Source organism: Chionomys nivalis, chromosome X (genome assembly GCF_950005125.1).
Source record: "Chionomys nivalis chromosome X, mChiNiv1.1, whole genome shotgun sequence".
Classification (NCBI taxonomy): Eukaryota; Metazoa; Chordata; class Mammalia; order Rodentia; family Cricetidae; genus Chionomys; species Chionomys nivalis.
Genome location: NC_080112.1, coordinates 113695995 through 113711518, shown reverse-complemented (window position 1 = coordinate 113711518; position 15524 = coordinate 113695995). Strand labels below are relative to the sequence as shown.

General features: G+C 35.7%; 1 protein-coding gene across 1 annotated transcript in view; it reads right to left on the bottom strand.

The window, feature by feature from the left end:
• The window catches only part of Thoc2 (THO complex subunit 2), a 71120-nt gene that overhangs the window by 26998 nt on the left and 28598 nt on the right, over positions 1 to 15524 (bottom strand). The window contains exons 6-8 of the mRNA XM_057760735.1: positions 14822 to 14943; positions 13940 to 14073; positions 2388 to 2554 (exon numbers count right to left, since the gene is read on the bottom strand). Of these exons, the coding sequence (XP_057616718.1) occupies positions 2388 to 2554; positions 13940 to 14073; positions 14822 to 14943 (423 nt within the window). The remainder of the gene's footprint in view (positions 1 to 2387; positions 2555 to 13939; positions 14074 to 14821; positions 14944 to 15524) is intronic.

The window sequence follows — 15524 nt, the reverse complement described above, 5'->3', positions numbered from 1 at the left end:
TTATAACTAATGCAGAATCTCCATGAGATTCTTTTGGGGCTAAACAGCTGGGGGAACTGGTAGGACAGAAACCCCAACGAGCAGGCCCTCATGTTACAGTCCTGCCTCAACATGATGTGCCATACTTTGTTCAAGCCCATGGGAGTCCTGCCCCTTTCTGAATGGAGAGGGAGGAGTAGATGGGGAAGAGGGTATATGGGAGTTGTGGGAGAAGGATCCAGAAGGAGAGGAAGGAGGTAAAACTTTGGTCAGTATATAAATGAAAAAAATGTTATTTAAATAATGTTGAGACTAAGCATTCACAGAAGAATATATGAATAAAAGCGGAGACTTGAACAGAATGTGAGATTTTAAACTGTATAACATTGTCTGCATTTCTACTTATAAAGTTGTCACATTCCTTTCCGTCCCCCTTTTAATGCTTTTATCAGTGTGGGTTGTGAAAAGAGGGAGTTTAGGAAGTGGTAGGAAAGAGTGTAGAATTAGTGACTACACATTCCTAAGAGCTTACAGCCACGATTCCATCCCTTAAATAAGGCTTTGGTTTTCATAGCTTTCCTTACTTTCCCTCACAGACCACAAATTGTTTAAAATCTCTGACAATTCTTTTCTTCCCTTCAGCAGTCCTAAGATGAAGTTCTCACAATAACCAAGATAGCTCTGGCAATAGCAAGAAGGTAATACTGTCTGTCACACAGTGCAGTATGAAAAATATTTCTGACAACAGCATGTCGTTTTTAACATCAAATATTTCTTAATCTTAAAAACTGTCCAAAATGCATATTAAATATTATTTTAAAATATAAAAAATTTTGTTCAAATATAGTAAAACAATTCAGTTACACACTGGTTATATTACTAACAATATGTTCATGTAAAACTATTCTTTAACTCTAAAATTAACTAACTTGATTGATGGTTTTCAAAAGGTCATCAGTCTTCACTGTGAAATGATCTGAAAGGTACACACTCCAAACATGTAGGCTATATTTTAATTAATCATGTACCAAATTAAATTTTCTCTACTTTTATATTTCAGCAGTTGGTTTCTTGATCAAATATAAAATAATTAAGATGCCCTTTAAAAACTAATAAAATACTTGGACTTATTTCAGGACTAGGAAATAGTAGGTAGCATACCTTTAATCATAGCACTCAAGACCCAGAGGCAGACAAATCTCTGTGAGTTAGAGGTCAACCTGGTCGGTCTACAGAGTTCCAGGACAGCCAAAGCTGTTACACAGAGGACCCTATCTTGGGGGGAGGGGTGGACTCTCAAGCTTTTGGTCAGAAAATGAGAAGTTGTGGCTAATTTTATAATAGTATCATACCACCAGAAACAATTTTTCAATAGTAGGTACATCCGTTAAGTCTTTTAGAAAATAGCATTAGCAATAATATGGCAGACAAAAAGAGAAATAACCAAAGAATAGGGATTCTTTACAGTTATTATACTGGTTAAATAAAAAAAAAAGATGCAAAATACACAAGTACTTCATAAAATCCCTAAAAATTCTAATACCCTTCATATACATAATCAAATTCTAAAATAACATGTAGCCAGAGGCCTATGACAATCTAATATGCATCTACCTATTCAGAGATGATTTTCTACCACTTTTTTGCCCATGTTACAATTCAGGCACATAAGATTACAGACCATTCTTTCAATCTGTTAGATATGCCCACACCACCAATCTTTAGCATTACAGTTTATTTCTGCACAGAAGTCTCACCACTAATGTGGAATTCCCCTCTGTATGTTGTGAATATGTTTTATTATCTCTGGTTAATAAAGAAGCTGCTTTGGCATAGGGTAAGGCAGAATATAGCAAAGCAAAAAATCCAAGCAGAGATAGAGGAGGAAAGAAAGCAGAGTCAGAGAGATGCCATGTAGCTACACAGGAGAAGGACTCCAGAACCTTACTGGTAGACCACAGCCTCATGGTGATACACAAATTAATAAAAATAGGTTAAGATGTAAGAGCTAGCTAGGAATACTCCTAAGCTATCGGCCAAACAGTGTTATAATTAATATAGTTTCTGTGTGATTATTTGGGTCTGGGCAGCCAGGAAACAAACGCGTAGTCTCTGCCGACACAACAAACTATCACTCCTCCTTCAATCAAGTATTACCAGACCCTGTCTCTCATAACATAAAATTTAATTCTGCTTTTCTCCAGACTTTCTCGTCAGATCATTTAAAGTGTTAATATATATCATATAATATAATCATATGTAAGTCATATAATCAGCTTTCCATTTCTCTATCTCCTCACCTAAATGTTTGAGCTGCAACTAGCAAATACTATAGTGTAAATAAAATATAAAACTAAACACACAGTTATAAAGTTAACCTATAGATATACATATATACACATTTTTACCTGATAAAACTTGAATTTGAACCCAAGAATATGACACAGTGTTTGCGGTTCACACATGCTCATGTAAGATTCTAATAAAGATATAAAGAAGTCATCGTGCTCTGGCCTGCATTCAAATACTTCTAAAATTACATCCAAAACTCTATTGGGATCCAGATTAAAGCATCCTGAAACAGATGAGAAACATACAAGTTACATGTCATTTCTAGTAAAATCATCAGTTATGATAATATATAGTAAGATCAAACTATATTTATAGCTTATTTTCAAAGTTGGTGTCCCCTCCTTAAGAAGAGAATCTTCTCAGGAACATTTTTAAAGATTACATATTTCACAGATGAAAACAGAAACAACCAGATTGGGGTCTCTTTGAATACTCTAGTAGTTTAAAGTAGCCACACTGAAGGGTTAAAACATTTTTTATTAAACTTTAGAGTTTTACATAACAAGCTATTTCCTACACAGTGAAATTCTAAATAATCAGCAAGCTTCAATATCCAAAGATCTTTTTCAAATGACAGCTGTGGTAGAACATAGGCACTCTTGCTTTTAAGCATCTTAGAAAGGCTTTTGTCTATCCTTAGCATCAACAGACATGTGATCTTCAAAGAAATCATAAGCCCCAACTACCAGTTATATTAAGCACCACAAATATATGGGGGGGGGGGGACAGGGGAGGCAGTAATATCGTTATGCCTTTGGAGGAATACAAAACCATCCCAGAAGAGAATATGTGGGAAAAAGTAAAGAAATACCAGATCTGAAACAGTCATGTACTCTTCTCCATTTAAATATTACGTAGCTATCTACTAAGTGTCCACAAGCTTGTGATACACAATTAAGCGATTGCCTCTTCTATCCTTAAGACAAGTTCACACATTATGAAGAACGATCACTGAAAAAATGTGCTGAAAGTAACTGGAGTATATGCGAAGATGAACAGATATTCAGTACATTATAGCAAATGTAACAAGATGAAAGCAAGAAATATGATGAAGTTGACAATGTTGTAAGAATGAAGCAAAGTGAATTTCTTAACTGTAGAAGGAACAGCGGACTGCATTCCTGTCACCCGGCTCCCTTTTAAACACTGCTTGGCCCATTAGCTCTAGCCTCTTACTGGCTAACTCTCATATCTTGCTTAACCCATTTCTAATAATGTGTGTAGCACCACGAGGTGGTGGCTTACTGGAAAGATTCTAACCTGCGTCCATCTCGGAGAGGAGAGCTATGGTGTCTCACTCACTTCCCTTCTTCCCAGCATTCTGGAGCTCACTATGTAGACCACGCTGGCCTTGAACTCAGAGATCTGCCTTCCTCTACCTTCTGAGTTCTGGGATTAAAGGTATCGCCTCAATGCTACACACAACTTCTTTATTAAAGTTTCTTGACCATGTATTTGGAGTTTCTACTCTACTATGCAAAAGAAGACAGTAATTTTTGTTCTCAAGAATACCTTCTAAAAAGTTTCAGGTTAATCAGGATGGCCAGAGCTACACAGAGAATATCATCATCATCATGTTTTGTTATTTATTATAGTTTGTTGCTACCATTATATAAAGGTTTAGGTGAAAGAAAAAGTCAACTCGTTTCCCTTTCAAAGGGATTTTCACAGAGGCAATATGAATCTGGAATGAATAAAGTTTATATTCAGAGTATACTAAGCACTCTTAAAATCATGCAGTCAAAATAATTGAATGTTCACAAATCTTTCAAAGAATTGTTTGGCCTGACATTTTTCTTTTTAATGTTTCTGTGGTCATATTACACACAACTAAAAGAACCAATGAGACTGAAAGAAAAAAGACTCCCATCCTACTTTTCCATACCAAATCTTCAACCTTAGATGCCAACAAATGCAATGAATGTGATAAGATCCCAGACTGAAAGCAGCTTCTGGCTAACCCATTTAAAGAGATAAGACAGTATATACAGAATACACTATTCTAAACCAAAAAAGGAGAAGAGTTTTGGAAACTCAGCAACACTGATTGAACAGCTAAAACTGTCAAGAAAAGGATGCCAAGACAAACACATACAGCTACAGCCACATGGATCCCTGGTAAAGTTAAGGAAAGCAGAGGCCATGTTCAAAAGGTAAGGTACGCGACCCTGCTCAAAAGAGACTAGAAGGCTTATTTTGGGACAAGTTCACCTGTCCTCACAAATCCAGATGCAGGGTTTTTTTTTGTTGTTGTTCTTTTGTTTATGTGTGTTTATCTTTTTTTTTTTTTTTTTTTTTTATTTTCGAGACAGGGTTTCTCCGTAGCTTTTGGTTCCTGTCCTGGAGCTAGCTCTTCTAGACCAGGCTGGCCTCGAACTCACAGAGATCCGCCTGCCTCTGCCTCCTGAGTGCTGGGATTAAAGGCGAGCGCCACCACTGCCTGGCTTTGTTTATCTTTTTTTTTTGTTTGTTTGGTTTTTCAAGACAGGGTTTCTCTGTAGTTTTAGAGCCTGTCCTGGAACTGGCTCTTGTAGACCAGGCTGGCCTCCAACTCACGGGATCCGCCTGCCTCTGCCTCCCGAGTACTGGAACAGCAGCGTTTGTTTGTTTATCTTGCATGTAGTACACAGTTTCCCCTCATTCCTATCCCCCAGTTCTTACAAGTGATCAATGGAGCCAATTAGAAATACAATGCAAGTTTTCCTTCACGCATACAAAAGAACCAATCATCGTGGAATAAAACAAGTAACTGACAGCAAAAGAAATTATACAAATCAAAAATACTTGAAAACTGAACAATACATCCTTAGATGACTAAAATGGGCCATGGAAGAAAACAGTAGGAAAAATAAACAATTCAAAGTGAAAAGTGAAAATACAACTTACCAAAAGCTGTTACAAGATAGCCTCTGGCAGTTTTAAGAGAAAAGATTATAACTACAAATTTTTACATTTTTAAAGTCAGTGAGATTTTTCAAACAAATACCATTTTGATACACCCCTAATGCCATGGAGTGGTGGGAGGGGACAAGGCAAACCCAAAAACAATAGGTAGCAAAAAAAAAAAACAATAAATAATAAAGATCAAGGAAGAAATTAATCAGAGAGTAAATGAACACAGAAGCAACAAAACAAAAAATGATTCTTTGAAATGAGAACTAACATCCTGGCCAAACAAATCAAAGACAGAAATAACCCACATCAGTAAAATAGAAATAAAAGGGGATCTTACAACATAGGCCAATAAAATACAAGTGACCATTAGGGAATACTCTGAGAACTTTTATTTTAGAAAACTGGAAAATATGAAAGAACTAGAAAAATTCCTAAGCACATAAGATCCATCAAAATTAAATCAATAAGATATAAATTATTTAAATAGATCAGTAATAATAAGATTGAAACAAAAAGCTCCTCTCCAGAAAAAAAAAACAACTGGATAGATTCCCAAATTTTATCAATCATTTATGAACATTCTAATACTCCTGAAACTGTTCCATAAAACAGAAAGGGAAGAAAAGATACCAAACTCATCCTACAAAGTTCACATTATCTTGATAGGAATACCAGATCAGAACACACACACACACACACACACACACACACACACACACAAAAGAAAAAGACATCAGTTTCCCTAAAAAACACAGGAGCACCTTTAATCCCAGCACTTGGGAGGCAGAGGCAGGCGGATCTCTGGGAGTTCGAGGCCAGCCTGGTCTACAAGAGCTAGTTCCGGGATAGGCACCAAAGCTACAGAGAAACCCTGTCTCGAAAAAACAAAACAAACAAACAAAAAAACAAACAAACAAACAAACAAAAAAAAAAACCACAGGAGCAAAAATTCCTCTAAAAAGATATTTACAAACCAAATTCAAGAACTCATTAATCATATCACATATGGCCAGCCCTGGTGGTGCACATCTTTAATCCCAGTTCTCAGAAGGCAGAAGTAGGCTGATCTTTCTGAGTTTGAGGCCAGCCTGGTCTACAGAGTTAATTCCAAGTCAATGAAGGGAGGCTAAGAAGACTGTCTCAAAACAAAAATTAAAACTTCATTATAGAAGTACAAAAGATCCCAACTATCAAAGCAATCCTTGGCTTAAAAAGTAATGCTGGAGATAATATAATACTTGACCTCAGATTATACTACACAACCACACTAACAATTACTGTATACATACAAATGAACTAGGTAATATAGAAATAAACCATAGCCATGTAACTTTTGACAAGGTAGTCAAAAACATATTGAAGAGGAGACTTTTTAACTAATAGTGCCAGGGAGACAGGATATCAACATGTAAAACAATGTAGACCCGCATCTTCCTCCTTAACAAAACTAATTCCAATGGATCAAATACCTTAATTTAAGATCTGAAACTTTCACACACTAGAGGAAAATACCTCAGGATTTAGGCACAGAAAAGAACTTTCTGGAACAATAACTCAACTTAACACAGGACAGTTAGAACAATACTGTACAACAAAAGAACTTCTAGAGGTTATCACCATCCCTGATCTCAAGCTCTACTACAGAGGTACAGTAATAAAACCAGGGTGGTATTGAAATAAAAACAGACACACTGATCAATGGAATTGAAGACCCAAACATAAATCCACACACCTATGGACACTTGATTTTTGACAAAGAAGCCAAAACTATAAACCGGAGAAAAGAAAGCATCTTCAACAAATGGTGCCGGCATAACTAGATATCAGCATGTAGAAGAATGCAAATATATTCATATCTACCACCATGCACAAAACTCAAGTCAAAAAGAAGATCAAAGAGGTCAACATAAGTCCAGTTACACGAAATCTAATACAAGAGAAAGTAGAGAATAGTCTTGAACAGGAGACCACTTCCTAAACAGAACACCAGTAGTACATATAGAGATCAACAATTAATAAATGGGACCTCCTAAAACTGAGAAGCTTCTGTAAGGCAAAGGCCACCATCAAAGAAAACAGAATAGCAGCCTACAGAATGGGAAAAGATCTTCACCAACCCCACATCCAACAGAGGACTGATTGTTGCAGGATATCTGATAGCATCGAGTTAATAAAAATCAACCTTAGATCAGGGGATGAAGCCTGCAGTGAGTTGACAGTAATAAGCCATGTTGAGTATAGAGAAGCGAGGAAGGATAGAGAAATACACAAGAAGGAATGGAGAGGGACTTGGAAGTGTCTAGGTCTTTTTAGTTCGGGAGGGCTAGAGAGATGCTCTCTTGCTGGGGCTCTCTTGCAGCAGCTCTGGCCAAAAAGGAAAGTCAGCTGGTTGCTTTTTGGTCTCTCTGAGCTGGCAGGTTTTCAACACATTTGACTTGTGAGTCTTTATTAGTAAATAGAACAATAGAGACTTAGTTTAAAAACTACATTTGGCAGTAGCAGCCAAGCCAGTAACTAGAGATGATCTCCAAAATATATAAAGAACTCAAAAAACTAGACATCAAAAAAAAAACCCAAATAATTCAATTTAAAAATGGGGTACACACCTAAACAGAGAACTCTCAACAAACAAATCTCAATGGCAGCGAAATGCTTGAAAAAATGTTCATCATTCTTAGCCACTAGGGAAAAAAACATATCAAAATGACTCTAACATTCTATCTTATACCCGTCAGAATGGCTAAAATCAAAAACGCAAATGGCAGCTTATGCTGGAGGATGTGGAGCATCCATTGCTGGCGGGAATGCAAACTTGTACAGCCACTATGAAAAAAAAAAAAAACCAGTATGGCAGTTCCTCAGAAGACTGAGAATCAATATACCTCCAGACCCAGCGACACCATTCTAGGGCATATATCCAAAGGATGCTCAATCATAACAGAAGGACACTTGCTCAACTATATTCATAGCAGCTTTATTTATAATAGCCAGAACCTGGAAACCACCTAGATGCCCCTCAGCTGAAGAATAAAGAAAATGTGGTGATTTACACAATGGAGTATTACTCAGCTATTAAAAACAATGACAGGAAATTTGAAAGCAAGTGGGTAGAACTAGAAAAAAATCATCCTGAGTGAGGTAACCCAAACCCAGAAAGACAAACATGGTATATACTCACTCATATATGGATATTAACTACAATGTAAAAGATAACAATACTACAAAAGCTACAGCCCCAGAGACCCTAGATAACAAGGAGGGCCCAAAGAAAGACAATTGGATCTCCCTGGGGAGTGGAAATAGAGATCTCCTGGGTGGTGATCTGAATGGTGACTACCCCCCATTGTCATTGGAGAGCTTTTATTCAGTAACTGGTGGAGACAGATTCAGAGACCCATAGCCAAACACTGGACCAACCTTGGGGAGTACTGTTGAGGAGAGGAAGGAGGGATTTTAGCACCCAGAGGGGTCAGGGACATCACAGGAAAATCCACAAACCAGCTAGCCTGGCTCATGGGAAGTCACAGAGTCTAAACCAACACCTAGAGAGCCTGCATGGGACTGATCTAGGTCTTCTACATAGATTTAACAATTGTTTAGCTTGATCTATTTTTGGAACTCCTCACAATGGTAGCAGGGGCTGATCCTGGTGCATTGGCTTGTTCTTGGGAAGCTATTCCTCATGCTAGATTGACTTGCCTATCCTGAGGGAGAAGGTGCTTGGTCTTATGGCAACTTTATATGCCATGCTTTACCCATGGGAGGCTTGCCCCTCTCTGAACAGAAACAGAGGAGGAGTGGATGTGGGGGTGAAAGGAAGCGGGTGGGAGAGGATGGAGAGGAGGCTGCAGTCAGGATGTAAAATAAACACACTAAATTCAAAAACAAGAGGAGGAAAAGAAAAGACTTTCTGAAAATGACTCTAATGACTCAGAAAATAATCCCTAGAATTGACAAGTGGAATTAGATGACATTTAAAAGATCCTGCACAGAAAATTAAATGAACACATAGTGAAAAGACAGTCTATAGAATGGGAGAAAACACTTTGCCAACTACTTATCAGATGAGAAATTAATAAGTAGGATATATTAATTAGAACTACAACAGTTAAAAAAGACTCATGCCCCACTCCCCACAAAAAAGCACCCCATCAGCAAACAGGCTAATGAACAGTTCTCAAAAGAATATAAATGGTAAATACTTGAAAAAGTATTCACCCTTGTTAGTCATCGAGAAAACACAATGAAAACTGCTTTGAAAGACCATTTCACTCTGTCAGAATGGCTCTCACCAAAAAAAAAACGATTAACAACAAAACACTGGTGTGGATATGGGAAATGCTTATTGTTGATGGGAATGTAAACTGATTCTGCCACTACGGAAGACAGTATGGAAGTTCCTCAAAAGAACTAAAATTAAGGGGCTAAAGAGATAGCCCAGTGGTTAAGAGCACTGGCTGCTCTTCCAAAGGTCCTGAGTTCAGTTCCCAGTAACCACATGGTAGTTCACAACCTTCCATAATGAGATCGGGTGCCCTCTTCTTATCTGTAGAACACTGTACATATAATAAATAAATAAATAAAAATTGTTTTTTAAAAAAAGGAACTAAAAGTAGAACTACCATATGGTACAGCAATACCACACCTAGGTAGATAAGCAAAAGACACTAAATTCAATATACTACAAACATACATGCACATCCATGTTTATAACTGTACCAGTCACAGTAGGTAAGAAATGAAACCATCTACAGATGAATATATTTTAAAGAGTGTAGTAGGCATACACAAGAGATTTTTACCAGCCATAAAGAAAAAATAAAAGATGACATTTGCAAGAAAATGAATGGAAACAATTATCACCATATTAAACAAAGTCAGTCAGATTCAGAAAGACAAAGTAAACATGGTCTCTTTTATATGAGGAATCTAGATTTAAATGCTTGCACCTCTCTTCTCCCCACTTCTCTGTAGGATGAAAGTAGAAAGGGGAAATAATAAGAAAGGAAGAGATCTTGAGAGGGGGTAATGGAATTCATATGTCATAAAGCCAAAAAGGACTACTGAGGATCAGTAAGAGGTCTCTGAAGGGATAATAGGCAGTGGGAAAGGGTAATGAATAAGAACAGAGAAGACAAAAGAGACAGAGAAAGAAGAGAGAGACTATCCTAATGAAACTCATCACTTTATATGCTAATTTAAAAAACGTTAAAAATTTGTAAATGAAGATCCTCAGTTCTAACTTTGGTTAGTGATTATAAGGTTTAGGCCTAAGCCAAAAAGATCCTAGACAACTAAATCTAAAATAAAGAAGAATCACTGCCATTCTCCTATGGTAAGTTCAGATAAACATGCTTGTGAGTTCTTTTTGCCAATATTTTTATACAGTCCAAGAATCAACAAACCAGTCAAATCCACTTGACTGTTGATTGTTATAAATAGAATTTTAAATAGACTCTCATTTATTTATTGTTGTCTATGGCTGTTTTCACAATACAATGGCAGAGTTAAGTAGTTTCAACAGAAACTACATGGCCAAAAAATGCATATATGGCCAAAAAAATCCAAAAAGTATTTACTCTTAGCCTTTACAGAAAAAGTTCGCTAAACTGGACAGGATGGAGTACACCTACTACTCCTGAAAGTCAGGAGGTTGAAGCAAGAGAATCAAGAGATCTAGACTAGTCTGAGTTATATGCAAGACCCTATGTAAAAAACAAAACAGAAAAGAAAATGAAGAAAACAAAAATTGCTGAACACTCACTTAGATGAAAAGAAAGAAAATCTTGCAACTATTCTTATAGTTATATAGTAATAGTTTAGTTTAAAAAAAGGAGCTCGCCTCTATTTTTCCTCTTATTTATAAAACATAGATTGTATTTGCCCCCTTTGTGTAAAAGTCCCTTGAGAGTATCTCTGCATTAGTAGCATAGTAATAACTTTTCATCCCTCTTTAATAAGTTGCTCAGATTTACTGTGAGTAAAAAGTAATAGTAACAGTAATAGCAATCACCACCATACAATACTAGCAGTTCTGCTTCTGTGCTTGCTTATACAGTAAACAGCACAGGCTAAACAATTACATGCACTTTCATCTGCCAGAATCTTAAAAGGTGATAAATGAGAATCAATCTCTCTGGATCAGACAAAGTATTCTGAATACAATTGTACTCAACATACATACATTCCAAACATGGTACTGGTTTCTCACAATGGCTAATGAAGATCAGATATAAGATAGTTTTACATGAAGTATTACCTAACTAGATTATTAAGAGAAGCCAGTGTAAATGAACATGGAGAAACATATCCAAAGATGTCATTAAAAAAAAAAAACAAAACAGAATGTTGTGCAGGTGAAATGATCTGGTCAGAGACAAGACCTTAATAGAGTTACATTGACACTGACATTGGATACAATTAATTTGAACATTGAAAGAATATTCAATGAAATTAAACCCTTAACCTCAATTTCTCCATCAATGAAAAGTTCCTTTCTCAAACAACTAGAGGGAACAAAAGGTAATCAAGCCATAAAGAAACAGAGTCAGGGAGTTAAGCTTTCTAAATGTTTCCATGTCAAAGAAGAGAGACTAAAAATCACTAAAACCACCACAAAAAAAAATGGGGAGGATATTAATTAACTTTCTATTCATTTAGCACCTACCACGTCCTAAGAGTTGGGTACTAAACAAACCAAACCAAAAACATATTCCTCATGAAACGTACATTCAACTGATGATAGAGTCATAAACTCAGTGTCTAAGTTTGTTCCAAGACTGCCTTAAGGATGCCAAAATTAACAGATGCTACAGTCACTCATATAAAATGGAACAAGATATGCATGTAATTGACATACATGCTCTTACTTTAAATCACATAAAGATTGGTTATAATAACTCATACAATGTAAATACTTGTAACAGTTTCTGCCCTGAATATTTGCAACCTTGTGGAAACACAGGGTCAACTATTCTTGGTATAGTGGTAAGTGCTAAGAAGAAACCTAACCTGAGAAAATAAGGAGTGCTAAATGGTGGTGGCCAGGCAAGTCTGGAAAAGATGGTATCTGAGTGCATCTGCTCTACCACGCTTTACAGGATGCCAGATGGATTAGAATAAATACAGACCAAGAAACGAAGTTGTTTACACTTAAGGACTATCCATGTGGATCATGTGCCTGAAGTAGAGGGGATGCCACATTAATATACAGAGATAATAACCTCTTTTCTATGAGAGCAAAGTTGAAGAAAGGAGCGAACATTTTTTAGTTACATGAAAGCATACCTTCAAGAAAATCCATTTTTGAAATGCTGTTCCCAAAATAACAAAGACATAAAAAAGATAAAAACCCAGAAGAATAAAAAAAAATTAGGAAAAATAGACATGCACATAAAAGATAAAGTGAAAGCAAACACTGAAAGGGTTTCCATAACATGAGATCTTAAGAGGAAGGGAAGACTATATTAAGTAAGGACATAATACAGTACAAGAAAGAAAAAAGTACAATATGGCGGTACTAATGAGCTTCGCAAGCTAGATAAAAGGGGGGTGGGAATCTGCATGAAAAATACAGCCTACTGTAGAAAGAAAAGAAACCTTTTACTAAAGGAGTTTTAAAAGCAGGTCACTGACATAGTCAAGGCCACAGAAGACAGTAAGAGTCCTTCAGGACTAGAGGCTCACTCATCTAATGTTCATTCACCATAGGGACAGAAGTAGAAAAGAAACTAGATCATCTACCAGAAGCTGACTTCAAAGAAAAAGGTAAAATTAAACTGAATGAAGCCTTAGCATGTACACTTAGTCACCAACAGCCAAGCCAAAGAAAAAAGAAGACTGAAATAAATACAGATTTATTTGAATGCTTACAGAAAGCAGTAGAGGAAGAAATTAAGTACTCAGTCAACTTATTTTCTTAGTCAGACATAAACTTCAAAAAACAGATTTTTAAAAAAAGCTGAGAGTAAGTAGCAACTAAGTTCTAACCAATGAGGCAGGAAATTATATTCCTCCTGGGGACCACAAAACATGATTTTTGCACAACTTCAAAATATTCACTAGATAAGAAGACCACCTAACAGGAATTATTGTCACTCAGAAAACCAAGATTACCCTAAACATTCCTTTTGCTATAAATGTCAGCTTCTCTCTTCAAATGTCCAATACAAAAGTAATGTGACAGAAATGCTATTTTAAAACCAGGGAGAACATTAATCTTCTGTATTCTTGCAACATTCTGCTACTTTCAGAAAGAAAGATAAAATGTGTTTCAAAGTCCCTCATAAATTGAAATTTGTAAAACCAAGTTCAAAAGAACTATATATCACAAGGTTTCAAGAGTTCTCCAAATATTTAAGTTTTCTTGTTTATTTTCTACCCTATATGAAAATGTCTGAGAAATAGTTAAAATTAACAGACAGAGGTGTTACAAAAGAACTTGGGAACTAATATACATAGAGGTAACAATGACAAAAACATTTTTCATAAAGATCACGATAAATTTTATAAATACCAATAAAATACTAAAAATAAATTATAAATATTCCAGGTTTGGGGATTCTTTTGTTTCTTGAGAAAAGATCTCCTGTTGTCTGGGTTTGCCTCAAACTCACTATATAGCTGAGAGGCTGATTCATTTTATTTTTATGGATACTTTTCATTAAAAATAAAGCATATCTTAATAATATATATAGTTACATGTATGGCTTACCTATTAAAGATTTGATATTTTCTAATATTAAATCACTAGTAATATTTCCAGATAAATCTTGCCCCAATTCAGCAATCAGTTTGGCATAACCTTCATTCTCTTCTCTTAATAAATTGAATTTTTGCTGCTTATAACTGAAAACAGAAATATCATCAAAAAGATAAAATTAATTTCAATTATCAAGTTTGCACAATGATATCACTGGATATCACTAACTTAAAACAATCATGAGAATGGCTGTCACAGTTTAACTTTTTGCATTTTTCAACACCAAAGCAATATTAGTTAATAAGGGAACACATCAATATACCAATATTTCCACCACTAATTATGAATATGCTCTAAATATATACATGGTTGTTAAATATTTAATGCTAATAACAAAAAGTATGGGTCTAGAGAAGTAGCTTAGCCATTTAAAAGCACTTGCTGCTCTTTTAGAGGACTCGAGTTCAATTCTCAGCACCTAAAACAGGCAGCTCACAACTTCCCTACAACTCCAGCTCTGGGGGGGATTTCCACTACCTCTGGTCTCTGAGAGCACCTGAGAATACGCATATGCGCAAGCACATGTGCACACAGACACACACACCCACACACACAGGATCCAATATACAGTCATACATTCAGGAAAAACACCAATTAACTTAAAATAAAAGTCATTAAAAAAGAATTTAATGTTATCTAAGACTCAAATATGGACAAAGTTAACACAGGGATAGCTCACTGAAAACTCAATAATTTAAGTGTTTTAGAAGGAAAAAAATACTAACCATAAACAAAAAACAATAGCTTCGAAGGGCCTTAAGAAACTGCTACTATTCAAAATGAGAAATAAACTGACAGCTACTTGATGTGTAACATTAAATCAAATATACTTACAAGAGTTTTGTCTTGATTTTAACTGACTTTTGATTGAACTGCTGTGACTGTTTGATGAGCCCTAATGATTCCAAAGTTTCTGGATCCAAACGTTCCTTCAGAACTGTGTCTGAAACTAAATACTGTATTAAAAATATTAAAGACCATTTATTCTTTAGCATTCCAACTATGTACCCACAATCTTACAATAAAATAAAAACTCTTTCCAATGTAAAAATACAAAATCACATTATCTCTTTATAAAGCCTAGAATTTCAATTCAACAAAATAACTCTCCAAATACAGAAATATAAAATATATAGCTCTTTCAGAAATTACTTTGAGTATATGTTTGCTATACACAACCTATGGAGTAAGAACTACAGATTAAATTTTCGTTACATTGAGCCTATCTTAACTCAATTTTCACCTAATATAGTATACTTCAGCATTGTATATATTCTACATCAAGCCAAACTATAATATAACAAAGACAAGAACATTCTTTCTACGACCCAGTAATGGTATTTTTCCTTGGTTCTAATTTTATGAACATGAAGTAGCTCACCAGACAATTATGAATTCTATTTGGGGAGGGTGTTGTTGTTGTTATCTGTTTAAAGACAGTGCCTTATGTCTCCCAGACTGTCTTTGAACTCACTATATGTAGCTGAGGATGATCTTGAACTTCTGTTCCTCCTGCCTCCATCTCCTAAGTGCTGAG